This window comes from Malus sylvestris, chromosome 6 (assembly GCF_916048215.2).
Source record: "Malus sylvestris chromosome 6, drMalSylv7.2, whole genome shotgun sequence".
NCBI classification, from domain to species: Eukaryota; Viridiplantae; Streptophyta; class Magnoliopsida; order Rosales; family Rosaceae; genus Malus; species Malus sylvestris.
Window position 1 is genome coordinate 7625923 of NC_062265.1, and position 19217 is coordinate 7645139.

The window sequence follows — 19217 nt, forward strand, 5'->3', positions numbered from 1 at the left end:
TAAAACAAAACTCAAAAACATAACGCGAGGCTTTAATTTACAACTCAATCCGTACACATGATTGACCAAGAATTTTAGGCAAAGTAAAACAGAAATCCGAGTGAAAAAAAATCTAAAATCTTCTATTTCTATTGACCTGATTATATTGAAACCAAATCGAGCTACAGAAACCACTGAAGGGATATGATACTGGTACCTCTGGATAGAAGATGAAAAGAAAAAAAAGGTGAAATTCATACATCGGTCAAGATTAACGAAGATACAATCACAACATATGCCAGGAAAAAGAAAATGGCTATCTGCACGTAGAACTTCGGATTTTCCCTCATGTTTGGAGATGTAACTGCCCTGTAAACAAAATCCGTACATTCTATTTGTTAAAGCCAGAATAAAGCATTAGTAAACAAATGAAACTGAACAAAACGTTGTTACCTAGCAATACGCTGAGAAAATCGATGAAAAGGTAAACTCTGAATGAAGACAATGCCTGGCCCAGTTAGAACAGCCGTTACCAGATTGTCACTCTGTGATTTGGTCAACTGTTAGGAAAATTTGATTCTTGGAAATTGGAAATGGAAAGAAATAGCATGTTCAAGCTGTATAATTTCAGGAGCCGGAAAACATGTTAGAAAGAGTTTTCAACATCGGGGTGGAGCTCGAAGAATAAGTTCATTTGCACTCAAAGTGTCTTCTAATCATCCGCTGGGGTTGAAATCAAATTGCCTCTTATGTGTCATGCCAATAAATGTGGACAGCAATATATTATATGTAATGCAACTATACAAGGATGATGCTAATTTTGTTCAATGTGGTCCAAAGCACTTCCTGAATGTTTCATTCAGTTGCATTGGCAGCCCATAATTTGGATGCCAGGAAGTGCTCTGGACCTCTCCGATAGTCATGCTGTTCAAATTTCAATCCTTAAATGGGGGCATCCCGCCATAACCCTTAAGCCTGGAGATTTGAGTGCTCTGCAGGGCAACTAATAGGTTCGCCCAATCGAGATATTATAAAGTACATGGCAAACTTGCAAGTAATGAACATGTAATACAATGCCAACTATGTGTAGAAATAGAAGCACTCAAAAAGAGTGCAAACAGAAAGAAACAGAAGCAACTTACACCAAACAGTGCTCTTCTCACAGTACCGTTGAATTTGATTTGGATATTGACTGTTGCAGTTACAGCAGCTATACAAGACACATCAACAGATAATACCTCTCCCACTTCAAGATTTTTCTGTACAACTGGCAAATGGAGAAACAAGAAAGGCTTGCAATTAGTCTTAGGTTGATAATTCCTACCATAACTTCAGTAAGCCTTAATCCTAACTAATTTAGGGGCCCCTTGCTAACCATGTTGTTTTCAGTTTTTAGTTTTCATTATTCAAGTTTTCAGTTTTCAAAAAAGTGAAAACAAAAAAATAATATTGATAACGCAATGATTATCAAATGGCACCTTATTTTTTTCCAAAAAGAGGTAATCAGTCTTTTAATTTCATTCTCTCATGAAACAAAATAAACTATAGACAGGTTGGTTTGGAGTTCAAGGCAATGGGTCAAATAAAAAACAGAAGGACAAAAGGAGACAAAAATGAGGGTAATCTGATTCGGAAAGTACATCAACACATCTGAATTGAGTTTTTAAGCTAAGTAAATGACTGAATAGATTATGGAAAACATGTGCAAATAGAAATAAACCACCGAGAATTGTAAAGCTTCAACAGGCATAAAATGCCTTCAATTTAAAGCAAGAAATAAAATTCTCGACATAAATTTGGGCAGACCAAAATTTTAAGAGGCTGAACCTGAAATTTAAACACTTACCAGATCCACCTCCAAGGATAAATGCAAGACCTTGGCCAGATAGCTTCTGTCTTAAAAATATCTGTAAAAGTATTATCACAGCCGTCAGAAAGATAAAGATAATACAAATGGCCTTGAGAAACAATTGAAGTGACGAATTAGAAAATGGAAAAGGGAAATTAGTTGATCGTAGGAGCAATCTAAGCAAATTCAAGAGAAGCGATTCTGAAACGTCTCTAATATCTCACCTCTGGACCAGGAATAACATTACGTGCCCTTTGGTCGAGTGTATTACTGACTCTCACATCATTCACAGAACAAAGGAATGCATCTGGCTACAAAAATTGTAACGAACTCCATAAAATTCCAGTTGATTAAACTAATACGAAGTGATTGTAACAGAAAGCATGGAATATCTAAATTTGTTCAACAAAAACTGGGAGAATAACAGAAACTGATAGGACACAATTACTGAACAGGAAAATTATATATACCTGGCACAAAATCTCTCCACCAAACATAGCTAAATCAATCTGTCAAAAGAAACAAAAATACATACAACCGAAACAAAACTAAGTCATTTACCATGGTTGGGATCAAGAGGAATGCTAGGTAATAAAAAAGTGCCTTATCCACATAAAGTTGGCATGCTTAAAATCACCAACCGGGAGAACTCTCGCAAGAGAAGGTGCAGCAATTCCAACAAATCCATCACCTGGACCAGCATTACAGAAAACTATGCTACTGACCGTCTTCCCAAAAATCCACTGCCACATGCTTCCTTCATTTTCAGGAACAAAGACATTTTCCATTTCCATTGACCCAGACATGAAGCACATTGAACCTAAAATTTATTTGTCAATCAGATGCACGTGCAATAGTGACAACAAATTACATTTTCTCTAAGGCCTTGCAAACAGGTCGGATATTAGATAACTTCATTGTGACAATGCACTCACAGAAAGAAAAAGCCCAGGCTTGCAACTTACCAGGCTTGGCTATAACCTTTTCTTCTGGCTTCAACATTATCTGATATACCAAATGCAGAAGTTTGTAATTCTAGTGATGAAAAAGCAATCAGATGATAAGGAGCAAATACAGACAGGAGATACACACACACACACGATATAGGTTGGGATTCTCATAGCATGTACCTGAACCAGTTGAGCTTCACCGCCCAAAATTTGAAAAGGTATCACGGCATCTTGTGGACTCTACGGTACATTATAGAAGATACAAACATCAGTAACTCTTAAGTTATTGCACAATCCAACTTCATACTTTTGCATTATGGTCGACAATTAAATATTCGCGGAACAAACCAGACACCATAAGCCAGTGTAATGACCATTAACATGAGATAAATACCAATACCCACCAATGACTAGACATTTCGATTCAAAGTGTATTATAGATTACCATGTATCAAATTAGTCTATACCAAAAATGGAAGTGAACAAAATCTTGCAAAAATGGAGAAAAAAATTGGTTTGTTGCAGACGGAAAGGATTCTACTCAAAGTACGGCATTTGTCCGCCAATATATGTCCAAATTCCCGCAACAGTAGCAGAAATATTAATAAGAAATAAAAATCTCCATGTATAGTTTATACTTCCAATACAACACGTCGAACCTACATATACTTCTATATAAGTCAATAAACATCCACCGTTGCTTCTTAATAGTAGCGCTGGTGATACAAACATAAATATGGACGGCTATAGAAGCCACTAACGAGTCGAGCCATCATCAAGTGGCTGAGTATCTCTGTTTGGAGAATGAAGTTATAGGTTCATGGTGGCACAATCAAACCACGAATTCAGCATCTATCAGTTGTGCATCCAGACATGTTAATGCCGTAATGAAACTCTAAATCACCTCAATCTGAACCATTGAAGTTGGAATGTCGGTTTGAAGGATCATGCACGTGAGCCGTACAGCCAAAGATCAAAACTTTTATCACATCAACATTTCCATGGAGTACATCCATGCCAATCTACCTTGTATAGCATCCAACTTATTGTCTACTTCATTCTTAACCATTCTATATTTTCCAACTAAACCCGGTATCCGCTTACGCATAATTTCTTCCCCCATATTACATAATTTGCATAAGCTAAAGGGCAGGATGCAACTGAACACTACCTAAGCAAATCTCAAGCATTGAATTAAACCTTGCATCTAATTAGCTGATAAACACAGATCATCTTAGCTAATCAGCAGCACTACACTACTACCACGAATCAAAACCCTAGCTTGAAGCAAAAACTTCAGATCAAAAATTCATTGCTTCATTCAGTCTCTGCAATTCAGTAATTAACTGATTTATCAACACAATAGATGCGGAAATTAACCAATTTTCGACCTTTCTCGGCAACCAAACAGAAGACTATAATTTTTTTTTAATTAATTCATAAATTATGAATAAAAGATGAGTACCTGGTAAACGAAAGGCTGAAAAGGCGTTGAGAAAAACGGAGCAGCCATGGGAGGATGATCAGAAGCTCTGAATTCGACGAAGATCAAACAGAATTGATGAAATCGAAACCTGCAATCTGGCGATTTCAACAACTACTACTCACCGCGCCATTATTTTACCCACTCTTCTTTATTTTAATTTATATATTTTAATTTAATTTACGAACCAAACCAATTTTAGTTCCTTTTTTCCTCTCGTCTTTTATTTTTCTTTGTTTATTTATACCCGGTTTAAATGGGTACAGTAACAAGAATTCGTTAAATTGACTAAACTAACCTTTTCTTGGTAGTTTTGTTAGGCTCTTACGTGGAGGGATTGTATAGTTTTGCCTGTGGCAATTTTGTCAGTCTAAGTGAACAGAAGGTGCAGGCGTGGACGTATTTGACGTGGCGATGTCTTATTGGAAGCAATGACAAATCTCGACGTGTAGAGATGTTGTCAGTCATCCCAACTCTCAACTCCGTGTGGCATTAGCATACTGCTTAAAGCTCCTCGAGGCAGTTTTCTCTTTTGCTTTCTCATCCCTTCGAACCGCTGTCTTTCTGTCTTTGCGATTCCGGCGACCAGAATCTCGGTTGGAGGTACAATAGTTTTTCTCAAGACTTAATTCATGCGTGTTATCAGTCATGGATCCAGTTCTAACATCGAGTGTTCCAATATGAAAGCTCCAACGAAAATAACATTGAAAATGTATATGATAAATTACTAACTTTTCATTCATAATCTTGTACAAGCAGCATTACAAGCTACAAAAACTAATTTGCTCACGACGAAGTTTCATACTCTAAAAACATGTCACGTGTCACCATAGTTTTATTGTTAATACAAGAAAAAGCATATTGATGATGATTTGGAACTATCCAAAATCTGAGTTGAACTATCCGGAATATGTTTGGAACTATTCAAAATTGGAATAAGATTGTTTGAACTAATCGATGATGATTTTCAATTGTAATATCGTTACATATTTCTAATTTATCTCATAGTAATTATTCTAAACAAAAAACCATCAATTGATGAAGTCAGTGTTCTAAAAATTGGCCTAGGCAGCGTCTAGGCGCTCGGCGATGGTGTTCCAATCCGATTCAGGCCAAACCATTTAGAAAATCAGGGAGGATTTAGGCAATCGCTAGGCGCTTTAGGTGGCTCCAGCGGCTCTAGGCAGCAGTCTGCCATCAAACAACCCACAGCGATTTGCTTTGCTTACTATAAAGCTCAAAACAATGTACACAAGTGGTTTAGATATTGACTCGTAGGGTCAGATTTCAAGCTTAATAAAAGCCAAAATCAACCAAAAGCAGAAAAATCAAAGCCAAATCACCATCAGAGGGCTAAGTTACAGACCTTCGCGAGGAAGAAGAAGGCTCTTAACTCCTTCATTTTTTTTCTAAGAGACGATGTCGTCTAGGTAGTTAGTTAAGTGAAACATATTTGGGGAAAAAATGAAGCGTGTTTGGTGTTTTACAATAAGCATGTTTGGCGTTTATGTGCCATTAAATCCCTAATTCCTAGAATACTATTACTTTATAATTACAAGAAAAAAATTAAAAATGAAAATTATTCCTAGAATCCTAATACCACGAAATCACAAATAAAATAGATTTGTTAAAAAAAAATTATTCAAAAACTCATAATATTTAGTACGCACTATATTTTGTAATTAAATATACGTAACATATATTCTTTTTAGTTCTATATTTCTTAGATGAGTTATATATGGTTTTTAGTATAATGCTATGTTTGTACCATACTTGACCAATCCAGAAACTACTGAGCACCAGTTGACCAATCCAGAAACTACTGAGCACCAGTCAACGTTATACCGTCAAGGACCCAGAAAAGTTTCCCTTAAACTAAGAAGCCAATCATAGCGTGATACGTGTTGACATCAGAAGCCAATCATAGCGCGACACATGTTAACATCAAAAGCCAATCACAACACGACACATGTTAATGTCAGAATGAAACTAGAAACTCTCTTTTATAAATAAAGATCATTCTCTCACAGTATTTCCTAATGTCATTTGTACTAAATCATTCACTTGTACCCACTAAAGGAGAGCTTGAACCTATGTACTTGTGTAAACCTTTCACAATTAATGAGAACTCCTCTACTCCGTGGACGTAGCCAATCTGGGTGAACCACGTACATCTTGTGTTTGCTTCCCTGTCCCTATCCATTTACATACTTATCCACACTAGTGACCGGAGCAATCTAACGAAGGTCACAAACTTAACACTTTCTATTATACTAAAGTCCTCACTGATTTTGTGCATCAACATTTGGCATCGTCTGTGGGAACGACACTTATTCCCACTCTCTTCAGCTTTGTCAAGTTGGTTTCCACCATTCGTACACTCTCTTTTGACCAGGCATCCCTCTCCAACATGGGGAGCGAAGGAAGCCGCAGCACACAGAATGACACCCCTCTTGCACCTAGTGCGAAGCAACGAAAGAAGGAAGGAAAAAGGGTTGCTCTTCAAGCTAAAGTCGATGAGTTAGAAGCTCAGAACAACAAGATAGCAATGAAGAATGAGGTCCTCTAGGAGCAGTATGAGAAGCTCTTTAAGACGCTTCACGAAACTAGGCGTACACAAACATGTGAGCTCGTTACCCCTGTGGACATCAATCATCACCCAGGTGCCCCCCAACACGGAAGGTCACCTTCCTTAGACATGGGTATCCCTGATGAGGAGTAAGCTAATCATCAAAACATTGATCAATATGAGACTTCTCTCAACCTAGCTGCTTCAACCCGAAGCAGGAGAAGTGGAGGAAGACACCTCCTTGCAGAAGGGTTGGAAGGATCGAAAGTCGTTTATTGTGACTGCTGAGACTTCCTAAAGCAACGTCGAGAGAATCCCCTCCACATATGCTCGAAGATCAATGACCCAAGGGTTTCTGAAAGACTCGGTCCCCTCCCACGACCCAGGCCAGCTGCTAATCTAGGGAAGGAACGACAGGTCCCAGAGGAACATGAAGGTACAGGGGACTTTGAGGTATTCCGACAAACTCGCCTTAGAAGTTAGAACGGTGAGTCTAAGGAAAAATCACACGCCCTTGCTCAAACTTTCCTACTTCCAAGAGGCGATGGAGACTTACGAAAGAAAATCCCAATGGTACATGACTCCACTCATGACCCCCTTGTCCTACAGCTCCTTGAGGAAGTAAACAAGTTAAAGGCCGAACGTCAAGCCGAGATACCTGACTGGAACCAACCCAAGCCTGGCCCTCTCACAAGGAGGATCCTCGACACCCCCTTCAAGCAAAGACAAAACAAAAGCTTGGTTTACAACTCTATACTTGAAGAGAGGACCCAATTGAACACCTTAACCTCTTTGAGTCCACCATGGCATATCAGATGCATACCGATGAAGAGCGATGTCTTCTCTTCCCCTCTACCCTCTCTGGCGGAGCTCTAAACTGGTATTGCCATCTTCCACCCGAGACAATGGACTCATTTAAGAAGCTGAGGAAACTATTTATCTCTCAACACATTTTTTAGACCGATCGCTTGCATTTTGTAGATGACTTGTACACTATTCGCCAGAAGCCGGACGAGTCACTACGAGAGTATGCTGGTCGTTTCAGCCATAAGTATTCTCGCTGCGCTGAGGCAGATGACAAGACCGCCCTCAAGGCCTTCACGGCAGGCCTACATGATTGTTTCTTCAAGTACATGATCAATGCCAACACTTAGAAGACTTACTCTGAGGTGATGGCACATGCTTACAACCATGTCTCCGCCGAGGCAAGGACATATCAAGGGAAACCCCCCACAACACCCCTTATTAGCAAGTAGGGAGTGGAAGCCAGATCTAACCAAATGAGAAGACATCGACCTTCCAAACGGCAATGGTGCCTCCCCATGCCTTACTTAATACTTTGCCAAGTCAATAGACATATCAATCTCAGGGTAAAAGGAAAGATTTCCACCTCACCAGTCTCATTTTAGTAAAAGGAGTAAGGGACACTACCGCGATAACCAAGGGTATCGCCATGATAATCTTTGACCCTAGGCAGTCAACACAGTGGGTCAAGCACGTGTCAGGACAGCCCTTACCCCGAGGTATGAGGCATACACACCTTTGAACGCCACATGTGTGGCCATTTACCCCAGCATAGCACATTTGATACTGAAGCCAAATCCGAGGCACCCGAATTACAAGCCCACGAAGAACATGGGCACGTTTTGCTGCTACCATGAGCATAACGGCCATGACGGCAAGAAATGTATCACCTTTCGTGATCATATTGAAGCTTTGACACGTGAAGGAAAAATTGATCAATTCCTCATTCACCCTCCAAGGGGTAACCATAACCAACGCCAGGTAAATGTGATATATTCCATAAGTGGTGGCACACCCATATCTAAATCTTCCAACAGGGCCATGAAAAATAGTGAACGAGCTTTAAGGTCTGGTCACCAAGTGTTTCACGTGGAAGACATCAGGGGAGGTAAGTATCAAAAGCCTAACTGGGATCTAATATGTTTCTACCATGAGGAAGAAAGAGTTATCATCTACCCTCACAACGACCCACCGATCGTGGAAGCTCACATAGCCAACTTTGAAGTACGACAAATCCTGGTAAACACGGGGGCTTCGGTCAATATCATGTTTGCTGAAGCTTTCAGGGCACTTAATGTAGCTGAACACTTGCTCGACCGCTCGATTTCCCCTTTGATAAGCTTCTTCGGTGATATTGTGCAACCTTTAGAGAGCATACACTTACCTTTCACCATTGGTACAGGCCCTTACACAGCTACCATTACCACTAACTTCCTGGTGGTTGATTGCCCAACGGCATACAATGTTATCTTCGGATGCACAGGCATCAATGATCTCAAGGCCATGGTATCCACATATATGTTGATGAAATTTCCAACCCCCTATGGCAATGGTTACATCAGAGGAGATCAACTTAGTGCATGATCATGTTACAACACTTCGGTCAAGCAACAACACCTGTTTGTGCCCAAGGAAACCCTTTCTATACATGACCAAGTCATAAAGACCAGCCCAGACGAAGCCAACTTGGATCTTCACAGTGGCAACAGTTAACCCGACGATCCTCGAGATGACTCTTTCACCCAGTAAGCACAACCCGTTGAAGAGTTGGAGAAGGTCTCTATCTCAAAAGATTATTCGGATCGTATGGTGAAGATTCGTACCACCTTGTCACCACCCATTCGGTTGGCATTGATCTCTTTTTTACAAGAGAACACTGAGGTCTTCGCCTGGTCATACGAGGACATGTCAGGCATCTCTCCTGATATAATCTGTCATCGCTTAAGTATTGACCCCAAGACCAAGCTAGTGAGACAGAAGCGAAGATCTTATGACGTTGAATGGTACGAGGTAATGAAGGCAGAAGTTGAAAAACTCAAAAGCATAGGCTTCGTCCATGAAGTCAATTATCCAACGTGGGTAGCAAATGTTGTCCTTGTTAAGAAGAATCCGACCAATGAAAGTCTCCTACTCCAAGAGGTTTTGTGAAGAATATGTATCGATTACACCGACCTAAACAAAGGATGCCCGAATGATAGCTTTCCTCTTCCTCTCATAGACAGACTTATAGACTCTACGGTAGGGTGTGAACTTCTGAGCTTCATGGATGCTTACTCAGGATACAACCAAATCCTCATGAACCCTCCGGACCAAGAACACACAGCCTTCACTACTGACAGGGGACTATATTGCTATAAAGTTATGCCCTTCGGCTTAAAGAATGCAGGAGCAGCTTATCAGAGACTAGTCAATTCAATGTTTGTCGAACAGATTAGGAAGAACATGGAAGTTTAGATTGATGATATGCTAGTCAAGAGCAAACATGCTGACCAACACATCACCAGCCTATCTGAAACTTTCACCATTCTGAAGAGGTATCGAATGAGGTTGAACCCCAACAAATGTGCCTTTGGCGTAGACTCTGGCAACTTCTTAGGCTTCATGATAAGCCAACGAGGCATTGAGGCTAATCCCGAGAATATCAAAGCAATCCTCGACATGAAGGAACCGGTAACTTTAAAAGACATTCAGTGCAAGGTGGCATCCTTAACTAGGTTCATCTCTAAGGCCACCGACAAATGTGCTCCTTTCTTCAAAGCACTTAAGGGAAGTAAGAAGTACATTACATGGACTAATGAATGTGCTAAGGCATTCAAGAACCTCAAAGACTACATGAGTAAAGCCCCTTTGCTCTCCAAACCTGAGGTTGGTGACACTCTCATTATCTATCTGTCGGTATATGCTTCAGCAGTATGTTCTGTTCTCATTCGAAAGGATGGTAATGTCGAACGACCTGTCTACTACGCTAGCAAGGCCTTACAAGATGCGGAGACACGATACTCTAACATTGAGAAATCGGCTCTAGCATTGGTCATGTCTGCCCGAAAACTTCGCCCTTTCTTTTAAGCACGCTTCATCATCGTGCTTACCAATCATCCTTTTCGACAGATACTCCAAAGTCCTGACACTTCTGGGTGAATGATCAAATGGGCGATAGCATTGGGTGAGTTTGACATCTCATACCAACCAAAGCGAGCTAAGAAGGGCTAAGCAGTGGCAGACTTCATCGCCGACTTCACATATCATGTTGACATTGTTTCTACGTCTAAAGAAGCGGTTTCATTACCCTCGGAAGCTTAGAAAATAGAACCAACAGCCCCAACATGGAGTCTAAATGTTGATGGCTCGTCCAACCAACAGGGTTGTGGAGCAGGACTAGTCCTTACGACCCCTGACAAAGTGGCGATGGAGTATGCTCTTCATTTCAAATTCAAGGCGTCGAACAATGAGGCCGAATATGAAGCCCTCTTAGTAGGCTTACATTTGGCCAAACACCTTGGGGTTAAACGAATTGATATCTTCAGTGACTCCCAATTGGTGGTTAACTAGGTCACCAACAACTTTGACGCTAAGGATAGCTCTATGACAGCATATTTGACACAAACACAATCGTTGCTCAATCACTTTGCACTACCAAATCATCTAAATTCCTCGAGCAGCAAACAGTCATGCAGATGCTTTGGCTCACCTCGCCTCAGCAGTGGAAGACAAGATTGGGAGAAAAATTCAGGTTGAATTGTTGGCAGCACCAAGCACCATGGCTGCAGAAGTGTGCAACTTACAATAGGGGGATAGTTGGATTACCCCGATTTATAAATTCCTTACTCATGACACCCTTCCAAATGACAAAGTCCAAGCTAAGCAGATTCAATACAAGGTTACTCGTTACTTAATCATTAATGACCAACTCTACAAGTGGGGTTTTAACTTACCATACCTAAGATGCCTTACGCCCGTAGAGGCGGAAACTGTCCTTCGGGAAATACATGAAGGAGTTTGCGGAGATCATGCTGGATCTCGATCCCTAGCACACAAGGCTTTTCGCCAAGGATATTACTGGCCAACACTCCACCAAGATGCCATCAGAATATCCCGCTTATGTGATAAATGTCAACGCTACACAACTATTCCTCACTCCCTTCTCGAGCCACTCACTCCTATGATTAGCCCTTGACCCTTCACCCAATGGGGACTTGATTTGATCGGCCCAATGCCTGCAGGGAAGGGCAAGGTTCGCTATGTAATCGTTGCAGTTGACTACTTCACAAAGTGGGTCGAAGTAGAACCTTTGGCAACCATTACTGAGGCAAAAATATAAGACTTCGTATGGAAGAACATCCTTTGTAGATTCGGCATTCCCAATGCGATAGTCATTGACAACGGGCGACAGTTCGACAACAATAAGTTCATGATGTTTTGCTCTAAGTTCAACATCAACTTATGTTTTGCCTCCCCAACTCATCCCCAGTTTAATGGACAAGTTGAAGCCATCAACAAAATAATCAAGCGAACTTTGAAAACCAGCTTGGACAAGGCTAAAGGTTGTTGGCCAAAATTTGTACCCCAAGTTCTTTGGTTATATCGCACTTCGTATCAGACATCAATAGGAGAAACCCCATTCTTACTTGTTTTTGGTATAGAGGCAGTTGTCCCAGTTGAGCTTGAGCAAGCAACGTTCCGAGTCCAGAACTACATGCAAAGTGAAAATGAAAAATAACTTACCCTCAACTTAGATCTAGTCGAGGAACTATGAAACTAGGCTTACTTGAGGAATGTCGTCTACAAGCAGCGCATCTCCATCTACTATGACTTAAGGGTCAAACCTCGTTCTTTCAAAGTGGGGGACTAGGTATTGAAGAAAAAATTACTCTGCGACAGAGTCCCGAGTGAAGGAACACTTAGTCCAAACTGGGATGGACCGTTTGAAGTTGTTGGCATCAGTCGCCCTGGCTCCTACAAGCTTAGAAGCTTCGATGGCAAGACCCTTGGCCATCCATGAAACACTAATCACTTGAAGTACTATTACAAGTAAACTCACATTGTACAAGTGTTAAGCTTCAACCGTTCGGCATCCTATGTAACGAAGACTATTTGGCATGAATTCAATAAATAGGTGATTTAGACAACTCGGTCATAATCTTCTTACATTCCTAGCAATGAAAAACTCGGGTTCAAAGCTTCAACATGAATGCTTCCAACATGAAACAAAGTCTAAGTATATGTCAACAAGACTATACAAATTAACAAGCAGCTTCATAGTATATTTGTTCAATCATACACTCCAACATATTCATACATAAGCCAATTGTGCTTTGAAAGGGTTCAACATACTATGTGTCATTTGACACTTGCTACAATGTGCCTAGACACCTTGCCCTTATTCTCACTAACTAGGTGATGAAATGTAAAGAAGGAACTCATCTTCATGCCACCAACCAGGTGATGAAATGTACAACCTATACTCTAATATCATTTGGCAACTTGCCACTTATGCCACCAACCAGGTGAAGAAGGAACTCATCTTCATGCCACTAACCAGGTGAAGAAGGAACTCATCTTCATGCCACCAACCAAGTGATGAAATGTACAACCCGTACTCTCATTCATGCCACCAACTAGGTGATGAAATGTACAACCAGTACTCTAATATCATTTGGTAACTTGCCATTCATGCCACCAACCAGGTGATGAAATGTATAACTTGTACTCATTTTCATGCCACCAACCAGGTGATGAAATGTACAACCCGTACTCTCATTCATGCCACTAACTAGGTGATGAAATGTACAACCCGTACTCTAATATCATTTGGCAACTTGCCATTCATGCCACCAACCAGGTGAAGAAGGAACTCATCCTCGTGTCACCAACTAGGTGATGAAATGTGATGAAAGGTGATGAAGGAACTCCTAGCATTCACAAATAATAAAAAACCCTCAAGCTTGACAACTCAACTAGGGGAGCACTTATGCCAAACAAGAGTTATAGTCACCAACAAAGTCTTATTACAAGCCAACAACAACTTCAGTGCATAGCATACGAAGATCAAGCTATTCAGCCCTCTTGCATCTGCTTTAGACATTTCCCCTCTGTAACAATGCAAACACTACAACTCATAGAAAGCTTCACACACTCTTGATCAAGACAGTGTGAAGCAAAACCAATTTATGGTGCCAACAAGAACTTCATCAAAGGAGTTCAACCACAATTCTCAAAAGCTTCACACACTCTTGATCAAGACAGTGTGAAGCAAAACTAATTTATGGTGCCAACAAGAGCTTCATTAATGGAGGGTAACCATAATTCTCAAAAACTTCACACACTCTTGATCAAGACAGTGTGAAGCAAAACCAATTTATGGTGCCAACAAGAGCTTCATCAATGGAAGACAATGGAGGGTAACCACAATTCTCAAAAGCTTTATGCACTCTTTATCAAGACAGTGTGAAGCAAAACCAATTTATGGTGCCAACAAGAGCTTTATCAATGGAGGGCAACCACAATTCCCAAAAGCTTCACACACTCTTGATTAAGACAGTGTTAAGCAAAACCAATTTATGGTGTCAACAAGAGCTTCATCAATAGAGGGTAACCACAATTCTCAAAAGCTTCACACACTTTTGATCAAGACAGTGTGAAGCAAAACCAATTTATGGTGCCAACAAGAACTTCATCAATAGAGGGCAACCACAATTCTCAAAAGCTTCACACACTCTTGATCAAGACAGTGTGAAGCAAAATCAATTCATGGTACCCATAAAAGCTTCAACACAAAGCTTCACCAACAAAAGCTTCATCAATGGAGGACAACTACAAATTCTCAAAAGCTTCACACTATCTTGATCAAGATAGTGTGAAGCAAAATCAATTCATGGTACCCAATAAAAGCTTCAACTCTAAAGCTTCACCTACAAAGCTTCAACTCCAAAGTTTCACCTACAAAAGCTTTAACACAAAAGCTTCACCCACAAAAGCTTCAACACAAAAGCTTCACCAACAAAAGCTTCATCAATAGAGGACAACTACAAATTCTCAAAAGATTCATACTATCTTGATCAAGATAGTGTGAAGCAAAATCAATTCATGGTACCCAACCAAAGCTTCAACTCCAAAGCTTCACCTACAAAAGCTTCAACACAAAAGCTTCACCCACAAAAGCTTCAACACAAAAGCTTGACCCACAAAAGCTTGACCCACAAAAGCTTGACCCATAAAAGCTTGACCGACAAAAGCTTGACCCACAAAAGCTTGACCTACAAAAGCTTGACCCACAAAAGCTTGACCCACAAAAACTTCACCTACAAAAGCTTGATCCACAAATGCTTGACGCATAAAAGCTTCACCTACAAAAGCTTCACCCAGAAAAGCTTAACCCACAAAAGCTTGACCCACAAAAGCTTCACCTACAAAAGCTTGACCCACAAAAACTTCACCTACAAAAGCTTGACCCACAAAAGCTTCACCAACAAAAGCTTCAACACAAAAGCTTCACCTACAAAAGCTTCACACTATCTTGATCAAGATAGTGTGAAGCAAAATGAATTCATAGTGCCAAACAAAGCTTCACCTACAAAGCTTAAAAAAAAAAAAATATATATATATATATATACAAATTTTTTTAGAAATTCGAAATTTCAAAAATTCGAAAATTCGGAAAAAAAAAATCGAAAATTCAAAAAAAAAAAAAAAATTGAAACTTCGAAAATAAAAAAAAAAAAAAAAATCGAAAAATCGAAAATTAAAAAAAAAAAATTGCCTAGGCCTCCTCTTCTTTGGGCCTAACAACTTTCATAACAAAGATATATGAAGGAGGAGTTTTGGCTACCACTTAGAAAGGAAATGCCTCATTCGTCAACTCCCTCGACCGGAGACTTGGGGAACTCCTACCATATGCTACTGCACCTTGATACTCAGAAGTCTCACGACCACTCACTGACTTGGATTTTTCAAGTCTCCAACCGAGAAGTTTTCCTCACTCGGGAAATTAAGGGAGCACTACCTCAACATACATGCTTCACTCTCAAAGCTTCAACATACAACTTCAACAAAAGAAAAAATTCAAAGAACTTAGTGAAGAAGGCCTTGGTGTATTTAACACAATACGTTGAAATGAAGCAAAGCTTGTTTATTGATATCTCTGATAAGTTACAAATATGTACATATACATGAATCAAAATAAACAAACAAGAGGGAGCCTTCACAAAGGTTGCTCATGAAAAGTCTCAGCAGTCGGCAGAGCCTCAGAAAGAGTAGGCACCAGAGGGTGATCATTCAGAGCCTCAGTACTAGGCAGAACCCCAGAAGGAGGAGGCATCGAAAGTTGATCATTTGGAGCTTCATTATGCGGTACAGCCCCAGAAGACGAAGGCAATAAATGCCTTTGGAACAAACCCTCAAACCTCTGATGATCAAGTAAAATTTGACCATCAGATTCTTGCAGCTAGTCAAGCTTCCTCTTCATATTTGTAGCATAGTTATGTGCGAGCTTGTGCAACTGCTTATTCTCATGCTTGAGCTCTCTGATATCCTGTTTGAGACTTATCACTTCAGCTGCCAATGTTTCAACTTGGCGGGTTCGAGGAAATAGGCGTTAGGCCATATTAGACATAGAACCTGCACATTAAACACTAAGAGCCAGAGAATCCTTAACAGCCAACTCATCAGACGGTTTGGAAAATAGTCTGTTATCTTTATGAGTGAGAAGGTTCCTGGCCACCACCGCAACGGTCATATCATTCTTCATCACAGAGTCCCCAACGGTAAGAGGACCAATAGGGGATAAGAAGGATGGGCGTCATATGTTGTCTTGAGAAGGCATGGATGCCTCTTCACTAAAGTTCAAGTCAAAACGACGATCGGATGGGCCAGACATTCTCAGAAATGATGAAGGAGAAATGAGGTGCAATAAATCTCTTAAGTACAAAAATAAGGAGGAAATTCCTATAAGCAATAACTCTTTGAATGTACTTATTGCACACAATTGGTGCCCTTATAAAAGAAAAGGTAACAGGGTCGTTGGTTCAAAAATCGAAGAGGCACCACTCTTCGGAGTTCGAAGAGGCACCACTCTCCATATGCAACATCAGCTCCTCGGGTACCACAGATAACTTTGCCAAAGATCTCTGACAAAGTTTAGACACATAAATTTTGAAGGTCCAGCTACCCTACTATTACCCACAAGGGTAAAGGAACAGCACCACTGCTTGATAACTAGAAAGTCCCAATGTGTATCAACCTCCGTGCTCTGTGGCAAGGCAGACTAGCAAAAATGCCCAACCTTTACTCACATTCGAGAAAACACTCCCAACAAGATTGCTTGCTCAAAAATCGAATAGGCACTGCTCTCCAAATCTCGAGAGCTAGACTCCCAACAGGATTACATGCTCAAAAATAAAAAAGGTACCGCTCTCCAAATCTCGAGAGCCAGACTCCCAACAGGATTACTTTCTAAAAAATCTAAGAGACACTGTTATCCGAATCTCAAGAGTCAGACTCCCAACATGATTGCTTTCTAAAAAATCGAAGAGATACTGCTCTTCGAATCTCAAGAGTCAGACACCCAACATGATTGCTTTCTCAAAAATCGAAGAGGCACCGTTCTCTGAATCTCGACAGCCAGATCCCTGACAGGATTGCTTGTTCGAAAATCGAAGAGGCATCGCTCTCCGAACTTCGAGAGCCAGATTTCCTTTGATAAAGCTTGTCTGTAATCTTTACACGCAACATCAGCTTTCCAGATACCATAGACCACTTTTTCAAAGTGCTCTGACAAAGCTAAAACACGTGAAGTTTGCAGCTCCCACTACATTGCTATGACCAAGAAGGGTAAATGATTAGCATTACTATTTATTGTTAGGGAGACTCCTATATATGTCGACCTTCATCCTCCACAGCCAGGCAAACCTGCAAATAAAAAAGAATGCTCAACTTTTCTTCACATCCGAGATGGCACTCTCAACAGAATCTCTCGAAATACTCAGCTTCTTTTCCTCCCGATAATACCTCTGCAAACAAGCCATACCAGAGCAAGAGTATCTCATATCATCAGGGTTAAAAGCAAGAGTATCCCATATCATGCTTTTTCCCTATCTTTTCCTTTGGCCTTGTTCTTACTGGCAAGACAAGGAGAAAGAGAGCAATCAATCAACACTTGGAATCAAGCTTCCAGTCAGGAACTGACTGCCTGAAACCCCTTGCCTGATTACTTACCTGGCATTGCTCTTGAGTACTTATCTTCAACATCTTATGCTTCCAGAGAAGATACCACATCTGCTTGAGGAACAGATGGGGCAAGTGAGAAGGATACAAAGAAGCATGTGGAGACACACGTAACAGAACACGTGCCGATACATCCACTACTTTGTCAACAACAAAAGTATCCCATATCATCAGGGTTGAACGTACTCTAGATTTGATGGACTTGTTTTGACCCTTAAATTCTTGAGTCGGCTTTATACTCTAGAGGAAACCAGAAAACCCTCCAGCCCAGTTCAAGAATAAGCCTGTGGAAAGTTACTTCTTCAAAAGCAAAAGTATCTCATGTCATCTCTTCTCCATTTGCTTCTCATTATCCTTGTTGCTGTTTACGACATAAGGAGAAGGAGAACAATCAACCGGAAGCCGAAGTCGAACCTCCGATCCAGGTTGCTTACTTAGAAGTCTGATTGCTTACCTTGTCTGTTACCTCATTCGGCAAATCTCCTAGCTCGGCGACTTGGGGGACTCCTATTATAGAGGTTTGTATCGCACTTAACCAAGCCCGAAACTACAAGTATGCTTCAAGTGAAATTGATACATTACCTTGTGCATCTTCATCGGTTAAAGATACCACCCCTGGATAGAGGCAAAGTACTTCCAGAGAAGATGCCACATCTACATATAAGACAGATAAGGCAAGAGAAAATGATACCACACTTCGGTACTTAGAAGTTTCGTGATTACTCAATGGCTTGGATCTTGCAAGTCCCCAATCGAGGAGCTTCTCTCACTCGGGAACTTAGGGAGCACTGTTTATACCATACTTGACCAATCCCGAAACTAATAAGCACCGGTCAACGTTATACCGTCAAGGATCCAGAAGAGTTTCCCTTAAACCAAGAGGCCAATCATAGTGCGACACGTGTTGACATCAGAAGCTAATCATAACGCGACACATGTCAACATCAGAAGCCAATCACAACATGACACGTGTCAATGTCAGAATGAAACTAGAAACTCTCTTTTATAAATAAAGATCATTCTCTCACAATATTTCCTAATGTCATTTGTACTAAATCATTCACTTGTACTCACTAAAGGAGAGTTTAAACCTATGTACTTGTGTAAACCCTTCACAATTAATGAGAACTCCTCTACTCCGTGGACGTAGCCAATCTGGGTGAACCACGTACATCTTGTGTTTGCTTCCCTGTCCCTATCCATTTACATACTTATCCACACTAGTGACCGGAGCAATCTAGCGAAGGTCACAAACTTAACACTTTCTGTTGTACCAAAGTCCTCACTGATTTTGTGCAAAATATTATTTTTTAAATATAAGTGTGCACTTATTTATTTTATATACAATAAATTTCCTTAAACCGC

General features: G+C 40.5%; 1 protein-coding gene across 6 annotated transcripts; it reads right to left on the reverse strand.

Moving 5' to 3' along the window:
- Positions 1-7: 7 nt before the first annotated feature.
- On the reverse strand, positions 8-4485 carry LOC126627516 (uncharacterized). 6 transcript variants are annotated; one of them, XM_050297105.1, is made up of 10 exons: positions 4244-4485; positions 2959-3018; positions 2794-2863; positions 2470-2594; positions 2299-2337; positions 2053-2139; positions 1826-1886; positions 1122-1246; positions 433-539; positions 8-348 (listed from the first exon to the last, which is right to left on the reverse strand). In XM_050297105.1, exons 1-10 carry the CDS (start codon positions 4289-4291, stop codon positions 234-236), a joined length of 837 nt encoding a protein of 278 aa, XP_050153062.1. In that variant the 5' UTR covers positions 4292-4485; the 3' UTR covers positions 8-233. The 6 variants fall into 6 exon arrangements, with proteins under 6 accessions (XP_050153062.1, XP_050153063.1, XP_050153057.1 ...); XM_050297106.1 differs by having other exon boundaries at positions 2794-2833; positions 4244-4484; XM_050297100.1 differs by having other exon boundaries at positions 2470-2648; positions 4244-4484.
- Between the last annotated feature and the right edge of the window lie 14732 nt (positions 4486-19217).